General features: G+C 41.2%; 1 protein-coding gene across 3 annotated transcripts in view; it reads left to right on the top strand.

The window, feature by feature from the left end:
* Positions 1-27674, top strand: part of DEAF1 (DEAF1 transcription factor) — a 43851-nt gene that overhangs the window by 12220 nt on the left and 3957 nt on the right. The window contains exons 9-13 of one of the 3 annotated variants that reach the window (XR_014712030.1): positions 2967-3095; positions 15151-15401; positions 19681-19788; positions 25576-25641; positions 27292-27310. Coding sequence is in view for 2 of the 3 variants with exons in the window: in XM_084630865.1 (XP_084486991.1) it covers positions 2967-3095; positions 15151-15401; positions 25576-25641; positions 27292-27381 (536 nt within the window). In the remaining variant the exon portion in view is untranslated. Of the gene's footprint in view, positions 1-2966; positions 3096-15150; positions 15402-16508; positions 19514-19680; positions 19789-25575; positions 25642-27291; positions 27382-27674 lie in introns of those variants that run through there. The other 2 variants (XM_084630865.1, XM_084630866.1) reach the window with 2 other exon arrangements.

Below are 27674 nucleotides of genomic sequence, written 5' to 3'. Positions count from 1 at the left end.
TTCTTCTGCAGCATGGGGTATGGGTCACTTGCAGTATTATCTGGGTATATCTCACTTAATCCTTTCCCTGCAGTTGTACCAGTGCCCAAGGCCCCTGCAACTTGATCCCTCCTATACTCTGCCTGTGTCACATAATAGTCTAGTATCCTGTAATAGTTTTAATCTCATTTCAGTTGTTGGATTTAGTATGCGGGTGCTGCACGGTGTAGGTGGCCAGTGATATACTTGTCAGGCTAGATGATTTGGTGGTCCATTCTGGTTTTACACTCTGTGCCTCTAACCCAGTGGCTCTCAACCTTTCCAAATTACTGTACCCGTCAGGAGTCTGATTTGTCTTGCATACCCTCAAGTTTCACCTCACTTTAAAACTTCTTGCTTACAAAATCAGAGAAAAATACAAGTGTGTCAGCACACTATTACTGAAAAACTGCTGACTCTCTCATTTTACCATAGAATTCTAAAATAAATCAATTGGAATATAAATATTGTACTTACATTTCAGTGTATAGCATGTAGAGTCATTGTATGAAATTTTAGTTTGTACTGACTTCGCTAGTGCTTTTTCTGTAGCCTGTTGTAAAACTAGGCAAATATCTAGATGAGTTGTTGCACCCCCTGGAAGACCTCTGTGTACTTCAAGAGGTACATGTACCGCTGGTTGAGAACCACTTCTCTAATCTATGCGCACTACCAGCCTGCATATTACATACAAAAGGAATACAGTCTGAAGGCAAGTTCTGTGGAACTAAAGTTTTATTTTTATTAACCTTGCAATGTGCAGAATAGTTGCACTGAAATGTAGTTACCATACTATGGGCAAAACTTCTGAAGGGGCCTCAACCCGCACTCTAAATATCTCCTGAAGTCTTGTGGTCCACTTTTTGTGCAGACATTTTTGCATGGCCGTGTTTTGGTGGGTGCAAAACTGGTATGGGACGTTTTCTTTAAGATATAGTGGTATGGTGATAGAACATAGTGTGATAATGTTTGAGGGGCAGTGTGGTATGGTGGAGAGGGCACTGGAATGGGACGCACAAGACCTGTGTCTCTCCTGCTGGCCTGCTGTGTGACCTTGGGCAAGTCATTTCACCGCCCTGTGCCTCAGTTTCCCCATCTGTAAAATGGGGATATTGATATTAACCACCTTATGTAGAGTGCTGTATGCTCTAATGATGACAAAAGTGCTATATGAGAGCCTGTAAGTGTATTATTTAAAGCATATTGAAAATGAAAAATGTGGCTGCAGTATGAGTTATTTATTCATAAGTGATTATTAGGTACTAGACTTGAGTTATGTACAGTGCAGTTTACAACAGTTCTTTTCATATAACAGCCTTCATATGAAGCCTCACCAAATATTTTTTCCAGGGAGAGGTAGGCTAATGAACTGTAATGCAGTGCAGTGGCTTTCAGATAGTTGGAGAGGAAACACTGTGCACAGAGGGAGGAGAACATAAGATAATGCAATCTGCGAGGTGGGATGTGAGTTTTGGGCTTTATTAACTTTCTCTCCTATAGTTTAATACAGGCTTTTGCCTTCTATGCAACATTGAGGTGCACAACAGGGAAAGAGAAGGGAACGAGGAGAATAGGGTATTCCGAATCACTCTAGTACAGTGGTTCTCAGCCCACGGGCCACTTGCGGCCCAGTCAGCACACAGCTGCGGCCCATGTGACATCCTCACGGTCATATGGGTAGTATATATTTTGTTTGGATGCGGTCCACATATGCAGCTCTCTCGGTCTTATGCGTCCCACAGTGGTAAATAGGTTGAGAACCACTGCTCTAGTATAATGCAGACCAATTTAAGGTGTGGTGTGAGAGATTTCAGAACATTGCCGTTCAGCTCCATGCTCGCTTACCAGTAGTTATTTAAGGTATAGTGTCTCGAACACAGAACGGGCAGCCAGGAGACCTGGGTTCTAGTGTCAGCCCTGCTTTAGAATTACTGTGTGACCTTGGACAACTGTGCCATCTTTGAGAATCATAAAACCTTTGTCAAGCATTTTGGAATCTTTGGATGATCTTGACAATATAGAAGTAAGTTTGGAGGGGAGGGGTGATAGTCTTTGTAGAAACCTTAAAAAGTGAAAGAGGAGACTCACATGGAGTAACAGTGGATGGACTGCCTGTCTGGCAGCAGTGTCAAATCACCGTAGGCAGCGAGTTATATGGGCCCGTGGTGCCCGTGCTCCACCAATATTCAGGAACGGCGGCACAATGAATTCAGAATGTTTGGGTTTAAACTTTCAGAGCCACCCTGTCCATAGGACAGACTGGGGCAACTGCCCTGGGCCCCATGCTTCAGGGGGACACGGGGTCCAGGGTGGCCTGGGGAACTTGCAGGGGGCCTAGCACTGGCAGCATCAAGCGACCTAGCCGCCCTGCTCCGCTCCACCTTGCCTCTTCCCACTCTTGCTCTGCCCTGCCCCGCCCAGCCCCCATTCCACCCCTTCCCCCAAGTCCCCGTCCTGCCCCCACTCCACCCCTGCTCCACCCTGCCTCTTCCCGCACCTGCTCTGCCCCCTCCCTGCCCCCATTCCACCCTTTTCCCCAAACCTTCACCCAGTCTCTTTCTGGCTTCCGCCCTCTCCCCTAAGCGATGCTGGGAACTGGCGGGGCGGGATGCTCACTGCTGCCGGTGCCAGGCCCCCTGCTAACCCCCCAGGCTGCCCTGGACGCCGCGTCCCCCCAAAGCGCGGGGCCTCACAAAGCGCAGGGCTCAGGGTGGTTGCCCTGGTCTGTCCTATGGACAGGATGGCTCTGCTTGGACCCGTTCTGGGCACCACCAAAAATTATACAAACCTGGCACCCATGCAAATCACACCACTGTTTCCAGAAGCATTCATAATGCTTATAGTTACCACAGATTTTGGAAACTCATGTCAATCTGAATACAAAAAATGTCAAAGCAATGTATAACAAGTGCTTTATGGGCTTATAATACTGTTCCTTCTTCCAATAGTACAAGATACTACTGTCCAGCAACCTTGCCGTGTCAGTCATCCAGAACCTCACTATCCAAGTTATCAGGACAATTGTCAGATTTCACCTTTTCCAGAAGCTGCACTGCCAACTTCCCATCCCAAAATAGGTAAGTTTTGTCTCTCTAAAATAATGGTTCCCAAACTGGGGTTTGTGAAATGTTACAGGGGGTTCTTGGGGGAAAAAAATCCCTAATGGAGGACAGTGCTGTCCCTAGGGACCCCGGGCAGCACGGGGCCAGCGGCATGGAGCTACTGGATTTCCAAGAGTTAAGCAGATCAAAGCAAGCATATCTATCACAGTGAGGAGATTTAAACTTCAAAACTCCTTATAAGAAATGGAAAGGGAGGTGGATATTTTTTGCTCTTTTTAAAATTAAATAGGTAGCTAGTATTGTTTTTCAAATTATTATGAAGAACTTGTTATAACGTGGGTTGTTTGCCTAGACTGCTCAAGACCTGAATGCTTGTCTAGGAGGAGCTCTTTGAGTTGGCTTCTTAAATACCTTCATGCTGTTTCACATCTGATATTCCTTGATGAAACATAGGAGCCTTGTCTTATAACAGGCTTATTCAAAGTGATACAAGCTACAAAAGTGAGAACTTGGAAGAGTGTTGCTGTTTTCATAATGTAATAAAAATATTGTAATGATAAATAATAATGAATAGTGTGTAATAAGCCTTCCATAAAAACAAATTTTATATTTCCAAGATCACTGCATTTATAATTTATACTCAGGTAAAGGAGAAAATCCCTGGAAATATTCATTTTTAGGAGGGGGTTTGTGAGACTTGACACTTCAGTGAAAGGGGTTCACAGGTTGTTAAAGTATGGGAACCACTGCTCTAAAATAAACCACAGTTTGCAGTACCTGGGTTTACCCCATAACCTCAACTTCTTCCTTAGCTAATGATTGTACAAAGAAGTAAATTTACTCCTGTGTTCCTTAGCTGGACTGATGTTAAGAATGGGAGAGGGCAGAAATCTGTTCTTTGTAGAGGGTTTTCCACTTCTGTCTTGAAACCTTAAGAACCTTTTTTTTTTTTTTTTTTTTTTTTTGGTTTGTATCACACAGGGTTACATTAAAATCCCACTTCCTAAATCTGATAGAGGTTTCCTTTAGCAGCTTTTCACAGAACTGTGTTTCAGTGTTGTCAGCCAGGAGCTTTGGCTGATTTTGACTAATAAAGTCCTGTATTTGAGGTACCCTTTCCCCCTCTCCAAATACAAGTTCACATGCAGCTGACTCTAAAATTCCCATTCCTTTCTGTGGATCAGCAGGTTTTCGGTCACCTTCCCGGGAGGCTTTTCTTTTTTCCCCCAGGTATAATCTTATGATTCCATGACTCCAAAATCAGTTCTCCATCTCTTGAGACTATGAGATGTATCATCCCAGAATGATATTTGTGGTTTAGCAAGTTTCACAGCAGATCAGGGATCTGTTCAGCTGAGGACAAAGCTGCAGAAGGCAAATCATGTTACATTGAGAAGATGAGAATAAAGGTGCTAGATGAAAATCAGGCATTTAGTGACTTAAAGTTCAGGATAAAGTGGTTTGCTTTTGTGTTGTCTATTTTGCTGTATATATTTTTTTTTTCTGTAGGATTAATACAGTCATCTCAGAAAGTTTACACATCTCCAGAAATCTTTCTGATAACTGCATTAGTCTGGCCAAAGTTGTGTGTACATACATGGTTTGGAAAGGGATGTAGCCTTTGTTGGTATCTTACTGTGTATTGTGGGAGTTTTGGAGAGAACTAGTGGAGTTCTGCAGCAAATGCTACAAAGCTCCTTCCACATGACAACTGCGTTGTGTTATATTGTCTCCACGAGCAGAGTTCAAAAATAGTTTTGTAAAAGCTTATTGTGCAGCTCTCTTTTAAACTGTGCTAGTTTCCTTAACTGGTCTTGAAAGTTGTTGTGTGGACAGAATGTTAGAATTAAACTTTAAAAAGAGAGCACAGTAGATTTTTCCCTCAAAAAAAGCACACACCTAAACTTGAGTGTTGCAGGCAAAACAGGTGCATGCCCCTGCTCTGCTTCTTCTGAAAATCTAACCTTTAATGTAAGAAACAGACAACATGGGGGAGGTAATATCTTTTATTGGACCAACTTCTATTGGTGAGAGAGAGAAGCTTTCGAGCTTACGTAGATACTAAAGAAAAGCTCTGTGTAAACTCTAAAACTTGTACCACACTCACCTTGTCTCTCTAATATCCTGGTACTGACAGGGCTATAACAATATTGTGCACTTTAATGTCCTCTTTCTTGAAAGAGGCACCCCAAAAAATTCTACATAACTGATAAATAGGTGTTTTTAGAAGTGATCGATTGGGACACTGCTTTCAATTCCATTGACGTTCACTGGACTGGGATTGCTTTCCACTGGGAGAAAGGAAAATAACAGTATTATTGCTTAAGAATAGGCCTTGTCCCTCCTAAATGTAGAGTAGTTCATGCTTATTGCTCAGTGAAACTGTGGTGTGCCTTATGACTTCTAAGAAGAAAAACACTGGCCCAGATCATTCCCTCTGCATTGAGTATGACCCCTTTTAGGATCCCCTCCCAGCTCCCTGTAATTGTGGGAGTCATGCTGCTAGGGTTTCCTTTAGCTGCAGTGGTCACACCGAAAAGTTCATATAGACTTGGGGATGTATTATTTTCACTTGATCTCTCCAAGTCTGGATAGTGGACAAAGTACATCTGCTGTCCCCTCCCATTCCTCAGGTCAGCTTGTCTCCGTCCCCTTTCCCAGTATCAATCACAGAATGCACAGTGAGGCCTTTGCAGGCCTTTGGAGAGGTAGCAGGCCTTTGGAAGGAGAGTGGTGCTTGTCTGAAGGATTCCTTTTAAAAGAATGGGGAATTTCTCCTTGTTTGCCTCACAAGCTATCTTCTACACCAAAACAACAGTTGTAAAACAGGGATTTGATTCAGTAAAACTTGACACATAGTCAACCTGTCAAGAAAACCTCAACCTGTCAACAGCAAACTGGGAGTTACACAGGTTGATAACTGAGATGCACTTAGTGCCTTTTAACCAGTCCCTCAGGAATGGCAACTGACAGGTTTTGTGATATATCTGAAAACTGGGGAAGGTGTTTACCGGATTTGAAAAGGGGACAAGCTATTTCCAAAACATTGCCACTATGCAGATTGGGAGCTGCATGCGTTTTCTAGGCATAAAGTCTAAATACTTGGCTGATAACCTTTTATTTTCCCAAAATGTGTGTTCTCTAGTGCACTCAGTGCAATATAATGCATAGGTGCTAGAGTCCTTCCATACAGCACTAATGACCTGATGCCAGCATAGCAATGATTTTTTTAGTGGATGTAGGATAAGATCTGAATATGACTGACTTGTGCCCTTTATATATTTGTCTTCTGAAGTCAATGTGATAATAGTATTCTGAACAGAGAAAAGATTTACTTTCTACTAATTAGTTCCAAAAATTAGCACAAATCTTATGAACTGCAATGTTTTGTCTTACCAGTTCCAATAATCAGTACAGAAGAGTTCTGGTAAAGTAGATAACCAAAGTATGGATTCTTGTGCTATCTATCAAGAAACATGACAAGTTTTTGTTCAAACAGAATTATACTGTATAAGCAAAATAACTTTCCATCCGTACTGTTTAAAAGTATCAGTCTGAAAGAATGGGAAAAAATTTTGTGATCTAAACATATCCCTCCTTCACAATGTTTGTCTCTTGAATTCCTGTTCTTGTTGCCGGGGCAGATCTTGGTTTGAAAATAATTGAATATGTAGATCCTGATTGTATTGACAAGTAAGGTGGCATCTTACAGATGCTGTGTCCTACACATCAGTGGAAGATTTTCTTAATATATTAATTTTGGGTGGCTTATCATTGGTAGGTTGTTTTTTTTTTTGTTTTTTTTTTTTTTGAAAAGCTGTGTACATGGTGCGATTTCAAGAAAGAGCTTAGTCACTAAATGTTGGCAAAATGCTTTATGTTCATAGAGCTTGCCCCATTGAAATTAAGGGGAGATGTGCTGCTGTTATTTATATGTATTGCAGTAGCACCTAGAGGCCCCAGCTGACACCAGGCTTCAATGGGAGCGGGAGCAGGCCCATAGGGTTCCATAGAGCTATTCTGCATAAGAATTGGTAAGGAGTACAGTGATCACTGGAATGCAAATTTCCTTTGGCATAAGTGGTTCATATCTTTCACTATTTCAGCCCAAAGGTGAATTTAAATTTATTGTTTAAAAGTCTGACCTGTCTCGAACTTCAGCCATTTTTCCTGTGACTGGGAAACCTGTAATAGCACTTTGCACTTTTCTGTTGTGCCTTTCCTCTGATTATCTTAAAGCATTTTACAAATAAATAACCCTTACAATACCTATGTGCTGAGAAAGTGTTATCATTCTGTAGATGTGGAAAACTGGTTAAATGACTTGTCCAGTCACATGACAAATTAGTGGCAGAACCCAGAATGCCTGACTCCCACAACTATGCCCATCCTCCTCCTCCTAACTAGTCTATAGCCTATGGTAGGCTTGGGAGGGTGCAATTTAAAACCAAAGTTAATAAGCAATTGAAAAATCACATCCAAGCATGCTCAGTGGGGTCTGAACACTTTTTATATAATTATTTGATGCAAACTTAATGTTGTATTAATGTAACTTTTACATTCAGCTATAGAGTGGTCTCTAACACTGATCTCTTCCACTTAATCTTTCATGTCACTTGTAACAATTACTAGGGAATAGACATTCCAGACAGAAGTGTTGGGTTGTTCTAAGTTCATGGTGTCCCTTTAAAACAGTGGTCCTCAAATTGTGGGATGTGCCCCCCCTCGGGGCCATGGAGAAACATTCGGGGGGCACAGCGGGGCCTGGGCCAGCCCCCACGGGGGACAGGGAGGGAGTGCCACCAACCCTACTCTGCCCCTGGCCTTGGCTGCAGCTCTGGCCTCCACCACAGCCTGACCGCAGCTTTGACCCCAGCCTCGGCCCCTGTCCAAGTCTCTGTTCCTGGCCCCAGCTCTGGCCCCCTTACCCACGTCAGTGACCAGTCCTCACCACCCCCCTGGCAGTCGTGGAGTGCAGACAGGAGTAAGGGGGAGCATTACCCTGAAAAGTTCGGGGGCCACTGCTTTTAAAATGAAGCTGGACAGCAAGCATACAGTAGGCAAGTACTCTGCTCGGGCTGGTTGTTGGTTTAGATGACCTAATGGGCCTTTCGCTTCTCTAATTTCTGATTCTATGAAGCCATTCAGGATGGAGCCAAATGGATGTTTATTCATGTGGCAGCTAATGAAATGCGGAGGTTATTAACACTCGGGAGCTGAAGGTGAACAGTTTTTAAGCCCTTTTATTAATTCTCTTATGTTCCAAGAAATGGATATGTAAATACAGAAATGAGCCGGGCAGCTTGTAAACCAGAAGGAAAAATTAATTTCCTCTTCCCTTTTTAACCCTCATCAGGCCTTTCTATTTTTTAGTGCTTTTATCAGATAAACTGAAGTCCACATTACAAAGCAAAGATTTGATAACATAATTACCAGGCCACTCATATTCTTCAGTATTTGCTTTCTGTTTTGACAGAGTTGGGTTTTGGCACAGTGTGGTGGCACAGATATTTCAGGACAGGAAGCACATCTGCAAAGCCTGTATTCACTTGTTTTGGAGTTGTGGCCTGTAATACAAGATGTTACAATAACAATATTTTTAAAGCGAAGCTAGGCCTCTGCTGATCAGTTTGTAGGCATGTGAGAATTTTTGTGAACTGCGAAATTATTCAGTTAGTTGGCTACCTTGTGTGCTTTGGGATAACTTTTAAATATATCTTTCCAGACAGATTTTGATTCTCTTTAATCCCGAAGTAGCATATGACATTTTATAGCTACACTTCGCACTACTGGGTAGAGCAATGCGATAAATTTCTGCTCGGTCAAAAATAAATTTAAATCTTTGCTTCTCTTTCAGGGCGTGAGTCTATTGCTTAAATATTGGTCTTTTCATAAAGGAAGTGAATGAAGTTTGGTAAATGCCAGTCAATGTTTACGAGTCGTATGCTAACACTGAGAGAGCACAAATATTTCCTATTAGATAGTGTTATCAAATGTCAAACTGTAGTCCTTATTGTGTAGAAAATCCAACATTGGAAGAAGTTGTTGGCAAACAATCTCTTATGAAAGAGGGCAGGTCTCCTTAATGTCTCTAAATACAAGTGGTACTGTGATTATAGTGTGCAAACATCTGTTTTAATTTAGTGTCTTAATAAGGGTTTTCAGGGAAAAATGTCAGTCATCTGCTTCATGTTCCTGCACTTGCAGTGCTACCTGTCAGTAAAGGTCACCTGTCCAACCTACCGTATCATACAGTTGGCTACTTCTGGTTTTCAGGAAGTACTAACCTCATCTAAATTCATGACAAGATTTGTCTTTCTCTTATCGTTGGTATATCGAGTGATAAATTATGACCTGAAAATTGCTAACATGTTATTACACTTATTTCAGTCCCTGACTTACTGAATATTCAATATTTGATGCAGTGAAATCACTTTTCTTGACAAGAACTTCACTAAGCTGAGGTTCACTACAATCAAAACTGCATTGCATACATTGCTGCAGTGTATTGAAGCAATTGAGGACTTTCAGTTTACTTCAGTACAGCCCCAGTTCAGGAAAGCACATAAACCCATCCCTATTCAGGACAGCACTTAAGCTTGTGCTTACTTTGAAGTATGTACTTAGGCATAAGCCTGTGCGTAAAATGAACAGGAATGATTTCCTGAATTGGGACCTATAAATGGTGTTTCATTGTATTTGAGTTTTTGATAGCTAGAGTTCCACTGTGCTAAGTTCTGTTTCCCCAGTCTGAAGCAAAAGAGGACAAAGATGGTTTTCTCTGGCTTTGCTTTCACCACTGCTGAGGAGATCACAGCCTCCTTTGGGAAATTAGTCTGACAACCTGAAGAGGGCTGTTAGTATCTAATGGCAATATCCATATGATTCCAGATACCTACGCTGAGTTTTTCAAAGTCCGGTTCCCATTAAAGTTATAGGATAGATCCTTTAGATGCTTTGAAGATTTCAGTCCTGGTGTGTTGCTTTATTTTCAAGAACCTCCCCTGTAGTAAACTTCCTATCATAACTCTAGAGCCGGTAGCTGCCATTTTAGTGAAAACAATATTTTGTACCCTGCAGCAGCATTTACTCTGTCAAACACCTTCTTCAGAGCTGAGCTATCATTCACAGTGCTGCTGCACTAGATGAAGACTTAGCCTGAAGTTGTTACTGAAAGCACTGTTACATTCAGGTGTATTCATCATGCAGGAGACAGAGGAGGATCTGCCTATGCCAAATAGAGAGACAAACTTGGTAGGAAGAGAAATTTTATTCTGACCCTTCTCAAAGGCTATCATCAGGCAGTGGTGAGAATTGAAAACTTCATTATTATATCCTTAACACCATTATTTCCAGCTGTGTTGGACATTGCTCTGCGACCAATGGTATTTGTAGATATGCTTCTGTCACTAGTGTATAAATGTGCCATTGTGTGTTTTTTAACAATGATAGTATTTATCAGGACTGTCAAGCGATTACAAAAAATAATCGTGATTAATCACACTGTTAAACAATAGAATACCAATTGAAATTCATTAAATATTTGTGGATGTTTTCTACCTTGTCAAATATATTGATTTCAATTACGACACAGAATACAAAGTGTACAGTGCTCACTTTATATTTATTTTTTATTACAAATATTTGCACTGTAATAAAATAAAAGAAATAGTATTTTTCACCTAATACAAATACTGTAGTGCAATCTCTTTATCATGAAAGTTGAACTTACAAATGTAGAATTATATAAAAAAAAAAAGGCATTCAAAAATAAAACAATGTAAAATTTTAGAGCCTGCAAGTCCACTCAGTCCTACTTCAGCCAATCGCTCAGACAAACAAGATTGGTTACAATTTGCAGGAGATAATGCTGCCCGCTTCTTGTTCACAACGTCACCAGACTCTGAGAACAGGTGTTCACATGGCACTGTTGTAGCCAGTGCCGCAAGATATTTACGTGCCAGATGTCCCTTTATGCTTCAGTCACCATTCCAGAGGACATGCGTCCATGCTGATGACGGGTTCTGCTCGATAAGGGTCCAAAGCATAGTGGACTGAAGCATGTTCATTTTCATCATCTGAGTCAGATGCCACCAGCAGAAGGTTGATTTTCTTTTTTGGTGGTTCGGGTTCTGTAGTTTCCGTATCTGAGTGTTGCTCTTTTAAATCTTCTGAAAGCATGCGCCACACCTCGTCCCTCTCAGATTTTGAAAGGCACAATCTTAAATCTTGGATTGAGTGCTGTAGCTATTTTTAGAAATCTCACATTGGTACCTTCTGTGCATTTTTATCAAATATGCTGTGAAAGTGTTCTTAAAACGAACATGTGCTGAGTCATCATCCAAGACTGCTATGACATGTAATATATGGCAGAATGCAGGTAAAACAAAACAGGAGACATACAATTCTTCCCAAGGAGTTCAGTCACAAATGTAATTAACACTTTTTTTTTTTAATAATGTGTGTCGTTGGGGGGAGGGATAGCTCAGTGGTTTGAGCATTGGCCTGCTAAACCCAGGGTTGTGAGTTCAGTCCTTGAGGGGGCCATTTAGGGATCTGGGGCAAAAATTGGGGATTGGTCCTGCTTTAAACAGGAGGTTGGACTAGATTGACCTCCTGAGGTCCCTTCCAACCCTGCTATTCTACAATCAGCATGGAAGCATGTCCTCTGGACTCGTGGCCGAAGCATAAAGGTGCATACGAATGTTTGGCATCTCTGGCACATCAATACCTTGCAACGCCAGTTACAAAAGTGCCCTGCAATGCCTGTTTTCACTTTCAGGTGACACTGTAAACAAGAAGTGGGCAGCATTATCTCCTGCAAATTATAACCAAACTTGTTTGTCTGAGCAATTGGCTGAAGTAGGATTGAGTGGACTTTGTTTTATTTTTGAATGCAGTTATTTTTTTGTACATAATTCTACATTTGTAAGTTCAACTTTCATGATAAAGAGATTGCACTACAGTACTTGTATTAGGTTAATTGAAAAATACTATTTTTTGTTTTTTACAGTGCAAATATTTGTAATAAAAATAAATATAAAGTGAGCACTGTACACTTTGTATTCTGTGTTGTAATTGAAATCAATATAATTGAAAATGTAGAAAACATCCAAAAATATTTAATAAATTTCAATTGGTATTCTATTATTTAACAGTGCGATTAATCACAATTAATTTTTTGAGTTAATCACATGAGTTAACTGCAATTAATTGACAGCCCTAGTATTAACATTTGCTTTTTGTGCCTAGTATACTCATAGGTGTCTGCTTTGGCAATGGCAAGCTATGCTGGGGATTACTAGCCTGCTAAAGCTGAAGGCTCTGCTTGTTTGTTTTTGTTCTGTGAATCCTTTCACCATGGGTTGTTTCATCTTAATAGCCAAACATAACAGCAAGAGACTTGGTGAATATATTGACAGGGAAAAATTATTGAAATAAAGTACCAGATTGTGTTGCCACGCTTTCATAGCTAACAGATCTGATTGAGGAAGGCCATTTTTTGGTGGATTTTTAGATACTCATTCTAAAATGATTACAAGGAGGGTTCCTCAAATTGAGTAAGATTTCACTGGGAGCTGAATGTGTTGAAGAACACAATTTGTGAAACTGTGCAATATAACAAAGGGGGCACTTAATCGATCCCTTCTAGGCCAGTTAGCGGCTCCAGCAAGGTTCCCCGGTGAAAGTAACTTCACCAGCACAGTGCATTCAGGGGTGTATCCAGTTGAAGAGGAAGCCAGAAATCTGTGACAGTGCTGAAAGATACTGGATCTAAAGAGATGCGAATGAGAGGTTCCTGAGTGCAGTCAGCCACAGATGCTGTGGATTGCAAGGTATCTTATGTCATTGAATGGTTCATTCCAAGCTAACTTCAGTGAACCAGTGGAATAATGTTTTTTTTAACATTTAATGTAAACTTATTTCAATACTGGATGCCCCCCCTCCACAGCCTGGTTAATAGCAGGAGTGACTGTTTTCCTTGTAAATCCGGGATTAATTCAGTTTTCATTTTATCACTGCAGTTCATTTGGCCATTTTTAACACTCCAAGATACTCTTCCTGTGACTAACACAATAGAAATACATATATGGATAGCTAATATATTTTGAAAGTTGGTGGGATTTTGTTAAATTCCTTCGTACACCTTTTTAGCAATATGGTAAATATGAAAAATTCATGGCTGGGAGCAAAGAGAAGTGATATTTTGTTCTTTCTAATGCACCGTTGCTGTAGCAAGTGTGTCTGACTTAGCCATAATTAGACTCCCAGAGAGATTTAGAATATAAATTTTGGGACGGTGCAGTTATAGTCTGTTAAATGTTCATCGTTCTGTATTAATCTCATATTTTGCTAAACATTCCATGCTACAGTGAATGCTAGTGCAGCCAGCCTCCCACATGTTACATGAGTCAGTTTGACATCGTGAACGCTTGCAAAAACAAAGTGTAAGAATTTGTGGTCCCTGCTTTGCTTTGTGTTAGTTCAGATGACAGTGAGTGAAGAAGGAACATGTAGCAGTGGGGAATTGCCTGACTACCTGAACTTAGTTTCCAGATGTTCTTACATTTAGGGCTATTTTTAAAAGGTGTAGAAGTGGGGGGGGTGTGTGTGTAAATGTTTTTAATGGGAGAAGGGATTTGCTGCACTCCTCTGCAACACAGTCAGCCTTAACTGTCTCCTAACTAATTGCTTCATGTGAGAATATGGCAAATAAGGATAGTCCTGGCTGTTGCATTTGCTCCTGCTTATTCATGGCTCTGTGACCTGTGATTGTACTTCTCAGGTCACAGCCCCATCTGCTTATAACAAATAAAGCTATTACCTACAATTCGGGCCTGCCCGTCCTTCCAGTTATCCAGTGCTGATAAGAATATGAGGATAATAATTTATCTGTGTTCTCCGGAGCTAGAAGTGCTCTTGCTGTGGTCCTGTTCCTGCTACGCTGGCTCACCGGGCTGACTCCACCTGTGAATCTAAGAACAAGAGTGTATGCAATGTGAACAGATACACTTTATCCTACTCATTTTATGAAGGGTATAGTTACAGACTAGCATTCTCAATTCTCTGAAATTCGTCACCTACTTCCATTTTAGGCAATTAGGTAAGAGGCCTGATTTTCAGAGGCGCTGAATACTGCTCCTTAACTGAGCATCTCTGAAAATCAGACCTTCCTTAGGTACTTAAATATGGAAGTAGATTAACTTTTAGCATGCTCCAATTTCGAATATTTTGGCTACAGTACAAGCCTGCCCATCTCATTGCACCTTTATCCTCCTCCATAAGGTTTCTAGAAGAATTGCAACACTTTCCAAGAATGGGAATTTCATCCCTCAAAGAGCTTTTCAGTATATTCAGGGTCCTGTAGGATTTTGTGGCCTGGGATTTTTCTCAGAATTATGCTGCAGAGTTATATTCTGGAATTTAAGCTATCATTTAAAACAACAACAAAACCAAAAATGTATCTAGCCCTCATGGTTGTGAAGCAATCCTCTTAAACGTGAATCAGGTGTAAATGAATGCAGTTTGTTGTCTTGAGTTTGCAGACAGCCTGAAACAATAGCTCTGAGCGTGAACTGCCTCCACCACACACCTTCATCTTAATATGTAGCTAGCTGTGAAACTCAAAGTTGACAAATGTCCACCTTAACTATTTTGTTGCTGATCATTGTAGCAGAAACAGCCAATTACTGTGCTGCTCCTAGGGCCCCAATCTTTTTTCCATGCCTACCTAGGTTCCAAAAAGCTCAGCTGTCAAGTTGACTGCGTTAGGTTTCACTAGAGTTGCACTGTAGCTAATTCCCTCCCTAATAAGTCATAGGTTTTACAGACCCCTCTGTCACCGTGAGTTAAGTTTTTCAAGGGCATATGTTCCTCAGTCCTCAAGTTTGAAAGTTCCACACGGGATCACTCCACACACCTCTGTCACTAATCTGTTGAGTGGCTTGATCATATTTGTTTAACTGGGTTTTGGTTAGATTGAACTTCTAGCTGAGATATGAAAAGAAGCATCTTGTGGAGTTGAATCACTTCAATCCTGTGTGCTTTGTTTTGTTTTCTTAATATTCAGTGTTGACGTCTCTTCCTGCCCTGGCTGTGCCACCCACTACCCCCACCAAAGCCATATCCCCCTCAGTGGTGAATGGACTAGAGATGACAGAGCAACGGAGCTGGCTGTACTTGGAGGAGATGGTCAACTCCTTACTGAACACAGCCCAGCAACTGAAGACCCTGATTGAACAGGCTAAACAGGCCAGCTCCTCCTTCCGGGAGGCTGCTGTTACTCAAGCAAAAATCCAAGCCGACGTGGAGAGGAAAGAGGTAACAATGCTGGAAGAGATGACATTGCTCGAGTCTGTATTATCTTTGTTTCCGACTACTAAGTGAGCAAAGTGCTACCTTACTCGGCTTCCCCTGTGGTTGGAATGAAAGATTGACTAATGAGGATAGTCTCAGAAACCTCGAGTCCTATTCATCACCCCTGCAGGATCCTCATAACTTCTGTTGAAGTCACTCAGTTACTCATGTCTTGTGTTGGGGGAAGAGGGCACTCTGGGATTCTAAGAAGCTGAGGGTGCTACGGAAATAGATTAAATTCTTGCTTCAGTGGTCACAAATTCTGAGCCCTGGCATCGAGGATCAGTTGGTGTCTGGGAAGGGGATGCTGATTTCATGCAAGACCTATATACCACACAACTAAGAAATGGCAAAAGCTCCAACTGCTTAACTAGACAGTTACTCTGCTTTCTTTATGGCAAACTAGCAAACATTTAAAAGATGTTACTCAAGCTGCTGACTTCCTGCTAGAGGAGCAAGGGATGGGGCAGTGGCATGTTACTGAGCAAAGTGTGTTTTGTTTTTGTTTTTTGGGGGAGGAGGGGAGTTTACATTGGGCAAAATGTTTATTCAGCAAATTGTTGTCTTATTTACTGCTGAATAACAAAGTGTAGCTAGCATCTATTGCCATGGATACGAACTTCTGATACTGTCAGAGCCATTGCTGACTCCAGCTCTGTGGGTCTCCTAGATAAGGGTATAGAGAGAATCCATGAAAGACTGTATCTGGCAGGACTTGGATGCTAGAGCTGAGAGCTAGCAGGACAGTCTGAGCAGGATTTTAGTTACTTTAACAAAACTGACTTTTGTTTGTACTGAGAAACAGATTCTTTCTTGATTAACACACACACGGAGGGAGAGGGGGTTAAGTCTCCATTGCATTCCAACTGGTGTAGTCTTTTACACCTGTTCACAGTGGGTGCAAATGCTATTTTCTGATTTAGCACCCAAGTTATATAGGTGTAAGGACTACACAGGATATGAGGCATTGGAGAATCCGACCCACAGGTCTTTGAGGAGATATTTGCAGGCACAGATGTTTTTATTGTTTTATAATTTGTTGTCTGTTTGTTTGTTTTTCCCCCTCTCCAGTTTATGCCCTGTCTTTCCTCAGGGCTCCCAGATGAAGAAGGCTGGTTGGGGCTCTCATTAGAAGGCCATTGATGCTACGCACACTTTATATGAAGGCATCTATGATGGCAATACAGACTGCTACCCTCCCACCAGGGCTGCGTTTACTCACTTCACTATGCTGCTCCTATTCTCTGCTGGCACAGGAAGTGAGGGATCAAATCCAGCTGTTGCACAGCAGTTCAGAGCGCTAATTTACAAGGGCAACTGCTGTGAGCCTGTGAGAGAGAGTGACTTTTTGTCAGTAACATACACCCCCAGCTGTACCATCTCTGCCTCTTACATTCTTATTTTGTAATATGTTGTTGATACTCGTGCTGCTGAGTGGCACTGTATTCTTTTGAGAAATTGTGTAGGTGATGTGGTCATTTATAATGACCCTTAATAACAATTGTAAAACTCTTACTTTTGTGGCTGCACAGATCCCTTTACCCAACCAGAAAAAATACTAATTTTCTTTTGGTTCTGCAAAACTTATCCAACCAATAATAATTGGAATCGGTGCTTCCAGGTTTGTCTAAATTAACTTTTTCAGCAAATGCCTTCTGGAAAAAATCAGAGACAAGCTGAGGGAGGTAGTATCTTTTACTGGATCAACTTCTGTTAGTGAAATAGACAAGCTTTTGAGCTTACACAGAGCTCTTCTTCAGGTCTTTGGAAGGCACTCAGAGTGTCGTGGCTAAGTACAATGTGGAACGGATTGTTAAGTATAAGGAGTTAATGCATGTTGCAAGAAATCATTCAAGGTGAAGTGTGCGGTTAAAACCTCTGCAGTCATAGGAGAAAGGAGGGTTACTGGGTTCTGGATTGTTGTAATGAACCATAAATCCAGTATCTTTATTGAGTCCATGATTTTTAGTGTCTAATGGAACCAACTGCAATAATACCTGGAAAAAATGAAAACCCTGCTAAAAAGTATAATAAAAGTATGTGGTGTTATTGGTAAATATATTTAAGCAAAACAAATCTGGATTATTTTTCATGTAGCTATTTCTTGATTTATATTTACTCTAGGGAATTTCACTGTAGGGAAGAGCTCAGGGTGCATGGGCAGGGATCATAACATTGGCATTTATTTTAATTCTCAAACAGTTGGCTTTCCACTTTTAATTATGTTGGTCAAACACTGTCTGGATCTGACAATGTTGAAAGCCAGTTGTCTTAGTCTGTAACACAAGAACCTTTTGTAGCTGAAGTAAACTTTCTGATACTTAAGATGAGCATGGGGTGGGGATCTTGCTGAGACTGCTCCATCACAAGTAACTGCTACTCTAATTGAGTTTTCAAATCTCCACAGTTCAGTGTTGGACAGGAACCTTGTTTTGTAAATATCTACTTTACTTTTTGCATGAACCAGCTAAATGTAAAGAGAATCCATTCTGTAGCAGTACCTGGAATGAACAGAGCAAATGTGCATTTTCTATGTTCAGAGAATCCCCACTGGTTAATGTAGAGTTGTAGACAAATCAGGAGGGGCTTTCATCAGTTTTCATTAACAGAAATGCTGAATGTAGTAGCTATCTTACCTCTGTTCAGGATCACCACCAGTTTTGTGCAATCGCTTTGCAATGCTACGTTTTAAGTATTTTGAAATGAAAGATCTTTTCATTAGATAAGAAATGCAGAGCAAGCCCAAATAAGGGATTAAACCAGAACAGAGCTATGGAGTCAGATCTTCCTGGAATGTGAATTTAACACACATCAGGATTAAAGAAAAAAATCTGTTAGATTGGAAATCAGCCGGCTTCCACTAATGGGTTGTTCAGTAACAAGCTTTGTTGCTACAGCTGTTAATACAAGCTTCGCTCTTTGCACATCTGCAGAATTGTTGCTCAGTTCAGCGACATGACTCTTATCTTGGCATTTGACACCTTATATGTAATGCTTAGCTTAGTTGAAGTGTACATTCACTGGCAGGAGAAGGCGGCAAACTGGAAAGTTTGCCCATGTATTACCTTTGATTTAGTCTTTTTGGATAGTGAGAAATAATGAAGCTGTGTTGATATCACTATTAAAGACTGGCTAATCCTTAAATATTGCAAATGAACCATGCAATTTCCAAATGACAGCAATTTAATTGGTGTTGCTGAAGTGAATCAAGCTGTGCCATGTACAGTAAAGTGGTATTTGCTTTTCTTGTGTTGAGATCTGTAGAATTCATAACCATGTGAAAGACAGACTTCCACTTCCAGTTATTGTGGACTGAAAGAGAGATTTGTGCTGGGGCTAGGTCTTCATTTGTTACTTGACCATTGATTTGAAAAAACATTTGCAGTCAAATTATTGACATAGACCTTCCTTCTGATATTCTGTACTAATGTTACTGTCTGATGATGTTTCATTTGAGTCACTGGAATGTTTTTTTTTTTAAATCTTTTTTTAAGGGGTGGAGGTTGCAGAGAGAGAATTTTTGGGAAAGGGGACTTGCTAAATGTAGCAAATAAAAATATATTCAGCGTTGTGTCATATAAATTGATGAAAACCAGCAAAACAGGCTTTAGGCTGCGGTTCGTTCCTTAAAGTCATCTGTTGTGTCTGAGTTGGGCAGGAGTGTTAGATCACTGGGTATACTTAGGAACCTGTGGCAATCGCTAGACACTAGATAGTTCAAGTGAGTGTGTGGGTTTAAGGCTGGACTGTTTAAGGCTGGCTTCTTTCTTTTAGAAAGAAAATTCATCCAGATACAGTAACGGAATATATATGAAGACAACAAATGTTCACATTTTTAAAAGGAATATTCGAAAATCCATTCCTCTATCACGTATCTCCCAAATCCTGTGTTCAGATGTTTATTTGCCTCTGACCAATGATAGCATCACAGATCTCATGCTCATAGCCGGAAAATGCTCCAGTTTAGATGTTTGTGAAGCCCTCAGCTGTTACAATGGAAATGTATCAGAGTAGCAGCTGTGTTAGTCTGTATTCGCAAAAAGAAAAGGAGTACTTGTGGCACCTTAGAGACTAACAAATTTATTAGTGCCACAAGTACTCCTTTTCTTAATGGAAATGTAGGATCACAAACTCCAAACTTGTAAGTTGAACATCTCAAATATTTTCTTTCAAGATATAATTGTAATTTTTAAGTCTACGTATATATTCAGGGACTAATTTTGACTGTCCTTTTTTTTTTTAGTTGATAGAAATTGGCTTAAGGAGCATGGTTTGGTGGGTAAAGTACAGGACTGGGAGTCTATTCCAGGTTCTATTTCCGCTCTGCCACAAATTTCTTATGTGACCTTGGGTAAGTCACTTAATGGCTCTGTGCCTCAGTTTCCTCATCAATAAAATAACAATAGTATTTACCTCACAGAGGCTTGGTGAAGTCTTAACAAGTGTTAGAAAAGTTTTGAGAGAGCCCTGGATGGAAGGCATTATTGAGGTACAAAGTATTAATCCAGGCCATTCCCAGTCATTTTGAATCACACCCCACCTTAGCACTTCTTTTTTTCTTTTTTTAACTTGAAGCATCCACCCTTTACAATAGCAAGAAGAATACTGCCACCTCCTGTTGCTAATGTGTTTGTTCTGAGCATACTGGTCAGATTACTGCTTCATCAAAATGCATGTCAAATGGTACTATAAAAACACCCCTTACCATTTAAAATGGAGTGATGCTGCAACTCCGTACACCAGATCATAACTCCACTCACTCAGATTTGGCTCAGCCGTTCCTCCGTCATGCCAGCAAGAAAAGCTCTCTGCCATCCCATGCCTCCTAGCTCTGGGTGGGGTGTCCTGGACTCCCCCTAGTTGCATCCCTGCTGAGTTCAGGTTCTCAAAAGTGGGGGGGTAATGGCTGTTTAGCCCCTTTATTTCTGGCACCCATGTCTGTGCCCCCTAGAAAGTCTGACACCACCCTCCCCCGGTTGAGAATCTATGTATTAATCAGACACGTTTTTTAAATTATCCTCATAGCAGTTTTTTAAAGCTGAAAAATAAGATTCCACCATTTACTGTAGCAACCCCCTTGGCGCAGTTACTGTTACAGTAGAACTGTCTCAGTTTGCACACCAGAGTGTCTCATGCAGGTAGTACTGCCTCAGTGCTACAAATGGTTAGGATGCGTTGTCAGTCCATTAGAACCATTACAAATTCGCTGTAATTTGGTGTTACTGGTCCAGAGCATTGATACACATATGCAGTGTTGATCATGTCTGAGTTTCAAAGTTTAAATAACTCCAGCATTTTAAAACTATAATGAAATCAGTGTTAAAAGCTACTTTTTATTATGCATCACCCCAAAGGTTTTCTGAACTGAGACCACTTCTACTATCTCTCTGCAATCAGAGACTTCCTAGAACTAGTCCCAGATATGAGACACTGACATCTGTTGAAATACTTTGGACCTCAGTGCCCATAAGACACACCCAGTATATGTGAACATTTGGTGTGCATGCAGCTGATACTTTAGTTCTGTGTATGGCTATATGTTTTCACATGGAAACGCCAGACATCATTTGCATACGGTCAGCTTATTGTGAGTGACAGACAGACATCTGTGTTTTGGCTAAAAGTGATCTCACACATTAAAGAAAATCCTTTTTATCACACGTTAAAGAAAATCCTTTTTTTATCAACTATTGGTATTTCATGTGTTTGTATAAAAATGAAGGTCTCAGTATTTGTGTGTTAAACAATAAAATATTTATTGGTGTCCAGGAAGTATGATTTGATATTTCATATTTTGATATTCCTGTTTTCTAATCAAGTAAAATTCTCAGCCACCCTTATTGAAAGACCCTTAAAAGACTACATTTGATTGGTCACTGAATTCTGGTTTCACCGTGTCTTTTTGTTTAAAAAGAGTGGGATGATGGTGGGGGATACTCTGCATTTAAAGGTTGAGGATGCTCAGCATTTCATAGGAGGTGCTTAGAATGTTTCAGGATAAGCCCAAAAGGAATGGATGAAAGGCACAACTTTACATAAAGCCCGAAATGCCTGCAAAATCTAACATTTTTAGTGTTTGTTAAGCTGCCATTTAGTTCGAGCAGGTTTTAGAGAAAATGTAAACCCACCAAAAATCCGTTCCCATATTCTGTGCAAAATGAATACTGTTTAAGCCATTAAAAAAGCCCAAGACCCTAAGCCAAAGATATGAATATAAAATATCATTCCTCTGTGAATTAATGTAGAAAAACAATAGAAAAAGTCCCATCCCTTCAATGTAACACTGCTAGAGGGGATGCTACTTTTAAGGACCAGGCTAAAGATTAGATCATTTAACAGCTGGATTGTCTGAATTCTTTTCCCAGAAAGATTGAAACAGATCAGGGCAGGAGGCATGAAATTAAATGAAAAAGAGTCCGGCATTTAAGGAATCTAGGTGTACACAAAAAGTAGTTAGTATATGGATTATGCTACATAGGACAGCAATAGGCACAGTTCAGATCAGTGGTTCTCCAAATTTTTCTGGAGACCATATTATAAGAGAGAGATTCTCTTGATTCAGTTCCACACTCAGTTTCCCTCTGCTTGGGTCTCAAGTGACTCAGTTTCTGCAGACTGCTGATGGTCTGTGGCCCGTAATTGGAGGACTCCTGGGTCAAATAAATTAAGTGGAGGTGAAAATATCTTCATCTGCGTATTCCAGGAAGGAGTGGGGCCTAGAATGGGTACCTGATAGCTGTGCTTCCTGGTGGCTATCCTATATCTCTTCACTGAAAATTAGGTAGGGGAAAAGTCCTCCGCTATGGAGCTCACAGCCTGTGGCAGCCCCCTAGAGCTAGAATTCATTGGCTATCAGCATGGTGCATCTGTTTGTGTGACTGTGTAGACCACTGCTGAGGGGTTTGTTGTGGCTGGTTTGGACTGCGCTCGTGTGTGCATGTGTTGGAGGGGAATATTTAACATGCTGCACTTAATCTAAAAAAAAATATGCTGGAATTGTAAAAGGTTCAGAAAAGGGAAACAAAATGATTAGGATTATGGAACGGATGCCATATGAAGAGAGATGAATAAGACTTGGACTTTTCAGCTTGGAAAAGAGATGACTGAAGGGTAATATGATAGAGGTCTATAAAATCATGACTGGTGTGGAGAAAGTAAATAAGGAAGTGTAGTGTTATTTATTCCTTCTCATAACACAAGAACAAGGGGTCACCAAATGAAATTAATAGGCAGCAGGTTCAGAACAAACGAAAGGAAGTATTTCTTCACACAACACACAGTCAACCTGTGGAACTGCTTGCCAGAGGATGTTGTGAAGGCCAAGGCTATAACAAGGTTCAAAAAGGAACTTGATACGTTCATGGAGGGTAGTCCATCAATGGCTATTGGCCAGGATGGGCAGGGATGGTGTCCCTAGTCTCTGTTTGCCAGAAGCTGGGAATGAGTGACAGGGGATGGATCACTTGATGATTACCTACTCTGTTCATTCCCTGTGAAAACACTGGCCACTGTCGGAAGACAGGATACTGGGCTAGATGGACCTTTGATCTGACCCAGTATGGCCACTCTTATGTTCTTAATTGCTGTCATACAGACCAGAGCATTGAGTGCAAAAAAAAAAAAATTATAGAAGCAGTGTGGCATTTTCCCACACTTCACGTTAGCTAATTGGTATTATAGGTAGTTTGCCTTCCACTTGATACTACAAGGCCTGTTTTCACCTTCCTGGAAGAACATGCATTTTCTTTCCAGCATGACTCTTTGCCTCTCTTGCGCAAATAAATATCTGGCAAGGTGGCAAAAGAGCAAACACTAGCTAGAATGTGGAGGTCAGACCCAGATTCTCAGCTGGTGTAAATTGTCAGTTCCAGTCTGTCTCAAGACTTGAGGTCACCTTTGCCCAGGAAACGTCATTCTGATTAAAACTGACTCCAAAGTAGAAACACAATCTCTAAGTAGTGATTATTGTTGCTGTTCCACTGAGGTTGCCTTTAGCTTGGACAGAATTTTGGCATCAAATTCTAGGCAGAAAATTGTACTTACTAAATTCTGCTGCAAGTATGACTCTGTTCACTTGTGTCTAAGCAGGACTAGAAGTATTAAAGATTCTGTGCATGGTACTTTGCATGCTACATAGATTGAGTCTCTTCATTTAATAAAACCAGAGCTAAACCAAGCCTCTTGCTATAAGGGGTGAGATATTTCCGTCTATTATTCTCCAACTCCCAAGAGTTTCTTAATTTGATCCCATGTCATGGTAACTTAAGGATTTCTAAGGTTGTGGTTTCACAGGAACGTAAATGCCTTGATGCCAGGTCATAAAGATGATCTGAAATTAAGCCCTTAATCTGTTTCAGTGTTGGGGACCTATTCTCAGGTAAACCTACTTTTCTTTATGGTGGTATATCAGGGTTTTTTTTTTTTAAACTTCCCCTGAGGTTTAACTCTGGGTCAGCACTGAATCTAATCTGGTTTCACTCCTTCCTTATGTGGGCCCACAGGGGGTTGTGGGGAGAAGAGAACATCTGTTGTACTCAGAAACTGACTGGGGGGGAAAAAAACTGAAAGTCCTCTGAGACACACCCAATGCGAACTGCTTTGGGACCGGTTACTTATGCCAGCAAATACGAGACAGCAGAGCAGATGGCTGTACCGCTGCATCTCAGAGAAACCAAGTTACAAACCTGGTCTGATATTTAAAAAAAAATCCAGCTTTGCCAGTCTGTCCTTGCCAAATGTGTCTACTCGGTTAGTGTGAAGATTATAGTAAATCCATAGGGTTTTGCATGCATGTTCTTTGACTTGACTAGATTGGCATTTAGTTCTACTAGGGTAGCTGGACTGCAGTGGAGCCTTTACCTCCACTTTTGTTTTTGTATTTTGGGGGACAGGATTGCACAGCCCAGTGTCGTTTCTAAAAGGTTTGAGACATTTATTTTGTCTGGTTTTTTTCCCCCTGTTCTCGTTTATGGGCTATTCCATTCCTCCAGAGTCTATCTGGTCTCCCTGGGTACGTCTACACTGCGATAAAAATCCTGTGACACAGCCTCAGCTGGCCCGGGTCTGTTGACTCAGGTTTGTGGGGCTCAGCTGTGGGCTAAAAATTGCAGTGTATACATTCAGGCTGGAGCCCAGTCTCTGAGACCCTCCCCCTGCATGGGGTCAGAGCCCAGGCTCCCGCACGAGGCCAAATCTGTACACTGCAGCCCCAGCTCTGAGACTCAGTGCTGCAGTTTTCTGTTGTAGTGTAGATGTGGATTTTTAGTGGTCTGAGGCAAATTTACTCAAGCGAAATTTGACTCAAGCTAGTGATCATGAAATGCCTTTAGCCGTATACCATTGTTACCTGCACTGCTTCTTCTGGTAAGTGTCATCTCATGCAAGACTCAGCCCTGGTCTACACTTACAATTTAGATTGATCTAGCTACATGTGTATAGGAGTGTTCACACCCCTGAGTGCTGTAGTTAAGCCAACCTAACCTTCAGTGTAGACATGGCTAGGTTGACAGAAGAAATCTTTCATCAACCTAGCTACCGCCGCTCGGGGAGGTCAGGTTTCAGAGTGGTAGCCGTGTTAGTCTGTATCAGCAAAAAGAACGAGGAGTACTTGTGGCACCTTAGTTAGTCTCTAAGGTGCCACAAGTACTGCTCATTTTTTTTCTGGGGAGGTCAGTTATCTAAATCAATGGAAAAACCCCTTCCATCAGTGTGGGAAGCATCTACACGATGTTGTGCACCCCTAGTGTAGACATGCCCTCAGACAGCCAGTTTAACGGATGAGCTCCTGTTTGGGTGGAGTGGAGAAGTGGGATTGCTTTAACACTGTGGTTACATGACAGTTACGTGAGCAATTAACCGGGATGTCTGATCAAAGCAAAACGTCTTCATGCAGGCTCTTTTGCTTACCTCGAGTGGACCCCACAGTGTCACTTTCTTTTAAGGAATGGTAATGGCTCATTCAGATGCCCCCAATCCAGTAGTGCAAAAGAATGAGCTCAAGTAATGGTATCTTTATTATTTATATTACCACCACGCCGAGGCACACTAATCATTTGATATAAACAGCTCCCTGTGCTGCCACACCTTACAATCATGATACATTTACCAAGTAATGGTTCCAATGTCTCTTTCATTGCAGCAATATCAAAACCAGTTATTTCAACAAACTGAAGATGTCGATGGTAAAACAGAAATTATCATCAAGGTAAGAACAAGACTGCTGTTGCAGCCTTTAAATCCCAGCTGTAAATGTCACATGCTTTAAGAGTGTTCTTTAGCAAAGACTGACTTTGCTGAGGATCAGTGGGGATGAGTTCACATGAGGTGTGGGAGCTTTAACTCTCTCCCTGGCTTTTATGCATTTATGTCTGAACGTTAGCACTATCTGAATATAGTTTTATTGAACTGGCTTTATTTCTAGGTATGCAGATAAGATGCAAACAGACAGTGTGAATGAGCTGAGTGTTAATAGGGGTCTGGATGTTAAATCAGTTGTGCCTGAAAGAGAGAAGCAGCAGCTAAACTAAATATGGCTTGTGTTAATGTTGCCGCAGTGTGACAATATATTCACAGCCAAGAACTACTTCCTGTGATGGCATTACACCATTTCTCCGACTTGCTAATGACACATCAGTAATTTGATGAGTTGGAAACTGAATGAGCTGTAAAAAAAATGTACCCTGACTGCCCGGGTTAAGTGATCCTCCCACTTAAATATACAGCTCTTTTCATTTTTAATTGAAGTTTTATTGAGATAGGGATAAAGCAATGGACATCAAAATATTTATGAAGCTAGGTGTTGCAGTTACAGAATCCATTCATCCTTTCTGTATGAAGAGAGATGGTGCAGTTACCCCCAGGTTCTGGGTCTGTGCTTCTAAAATAGCCTTTTTTCCTTCTGTCTCTCTTCCCTGTTAGGAAATTGCTGTTTCGATCATATTAGCAATCATGTTCTTTTCAATTAGTAAAGCCAGGAAAGCAGAAATTCAGTCCTCATTTTGTCTTCATGTGCCTAGATGTTGCTTCACATAATGTTCCATGTATGTAGGATCCCCCCCCCCCTTGTGAAAATCAGAGAAAATTCAATGTGGTGTGTGAGCCAGCTATTTGAACTTCCATGCACACCTTTCTATCACAGTCAGGGCCAGTAATAAACTGGTGTAAAGGAGCTAAGCACACTGGTAAAATAAAAGTTTTTGTTATGTATCTGTAATGAAAATTGGGGAGCCCAGCTGGGGGTTAGAGTATATCTGTCTGTGACGGTTCCACTAGAGCGATGCATACTTAACACTTACCTGCAGCTAATTTTAGATGAAGTTCCCTTTTCCAAGCCTGTTTGAGTACCTGGTCCATTCTTGTTAAACCCTGAGTTTATCTGAAGGAGGCTGAAGGGTTAAACTTCTGCCTGGAGAGATATGTAAAGAGCTTGTTGGTGGATTCTGAAAGGAATCCTCTGTAATGAAGAGTTGTATATACCTCCATTGGCTGACAGCGTGTTCAGATACATCAGGTCAGCTTAAGTAAAACACTGTGGGAGGAGCCTCTGTGTGATATATTGCAAGGTTTCCCCAATGTCCCAGGGTCTGATTCATAGCTTTGGGTCGCTGTTTGCTCTTCAGAGAGGCAGACGGATGGAGTACTGGGAAATCGCTATGCTGGTTCAAAATTGTTTTGCTTTCTGAAGGGACTTAAGCTAAGATGGAAGGGAGAGTGGATTTCCAAAACTGTTCCCTGAGCCATTATGCTGCTTTTTCCTTTGCACTGCTATGAGCTTCAGCCTTCAAACTACTGTTTGAGTTGAAAGCATCTAGCTTTTTGTCATCCCTGACCCGGCCACTTTGTCCTTTTTTTGCAGCAGTCCTGTGTAAACTGTGGTCGGGAGGCAATGAACGAGTGCACCGGATGCCATAAAGTCAATTACTGCTCAACTTTCTGCCAGCGGAAGGTAATGGATTCTTTATAAGTCACAGATACCACTGTCTAAAGGCAATCAGCATAGCTGGCGAAACAGGTTCAAGCATGTACTGAATACCCCCAAATAAGCAGGGTAAAGAGGACTGGCCAGCATATTAGTATATGTGAGCTTATCTTCTAATGCGAGTCTACAGGTTGCAGACCTGACAGATCATGGCTGCTGTTCACACTGTAATCTCAGCAGGCACTCAGCATTACACCCATGACTGAGAACATACAGGCTGCCTGTAAGAGCATGGTCATTCTTGTTCTTGGGGAGTTTTT

Source organism: Lepidochelys olivacea (genome assembly GCF_965140295.1).
Source record: "Lepidochelys olivacea isolate rLepOli2 genome assembly, chromosome: 6".
NCBI lineage: Eukaryota > Metazoa > Chordata > Testudines > Cheloniidae > Lepidochelys > Lepidochelys olivacea.
This window is presented reverse-complemented; position numbering and strand designations above follow the sequence as displayed.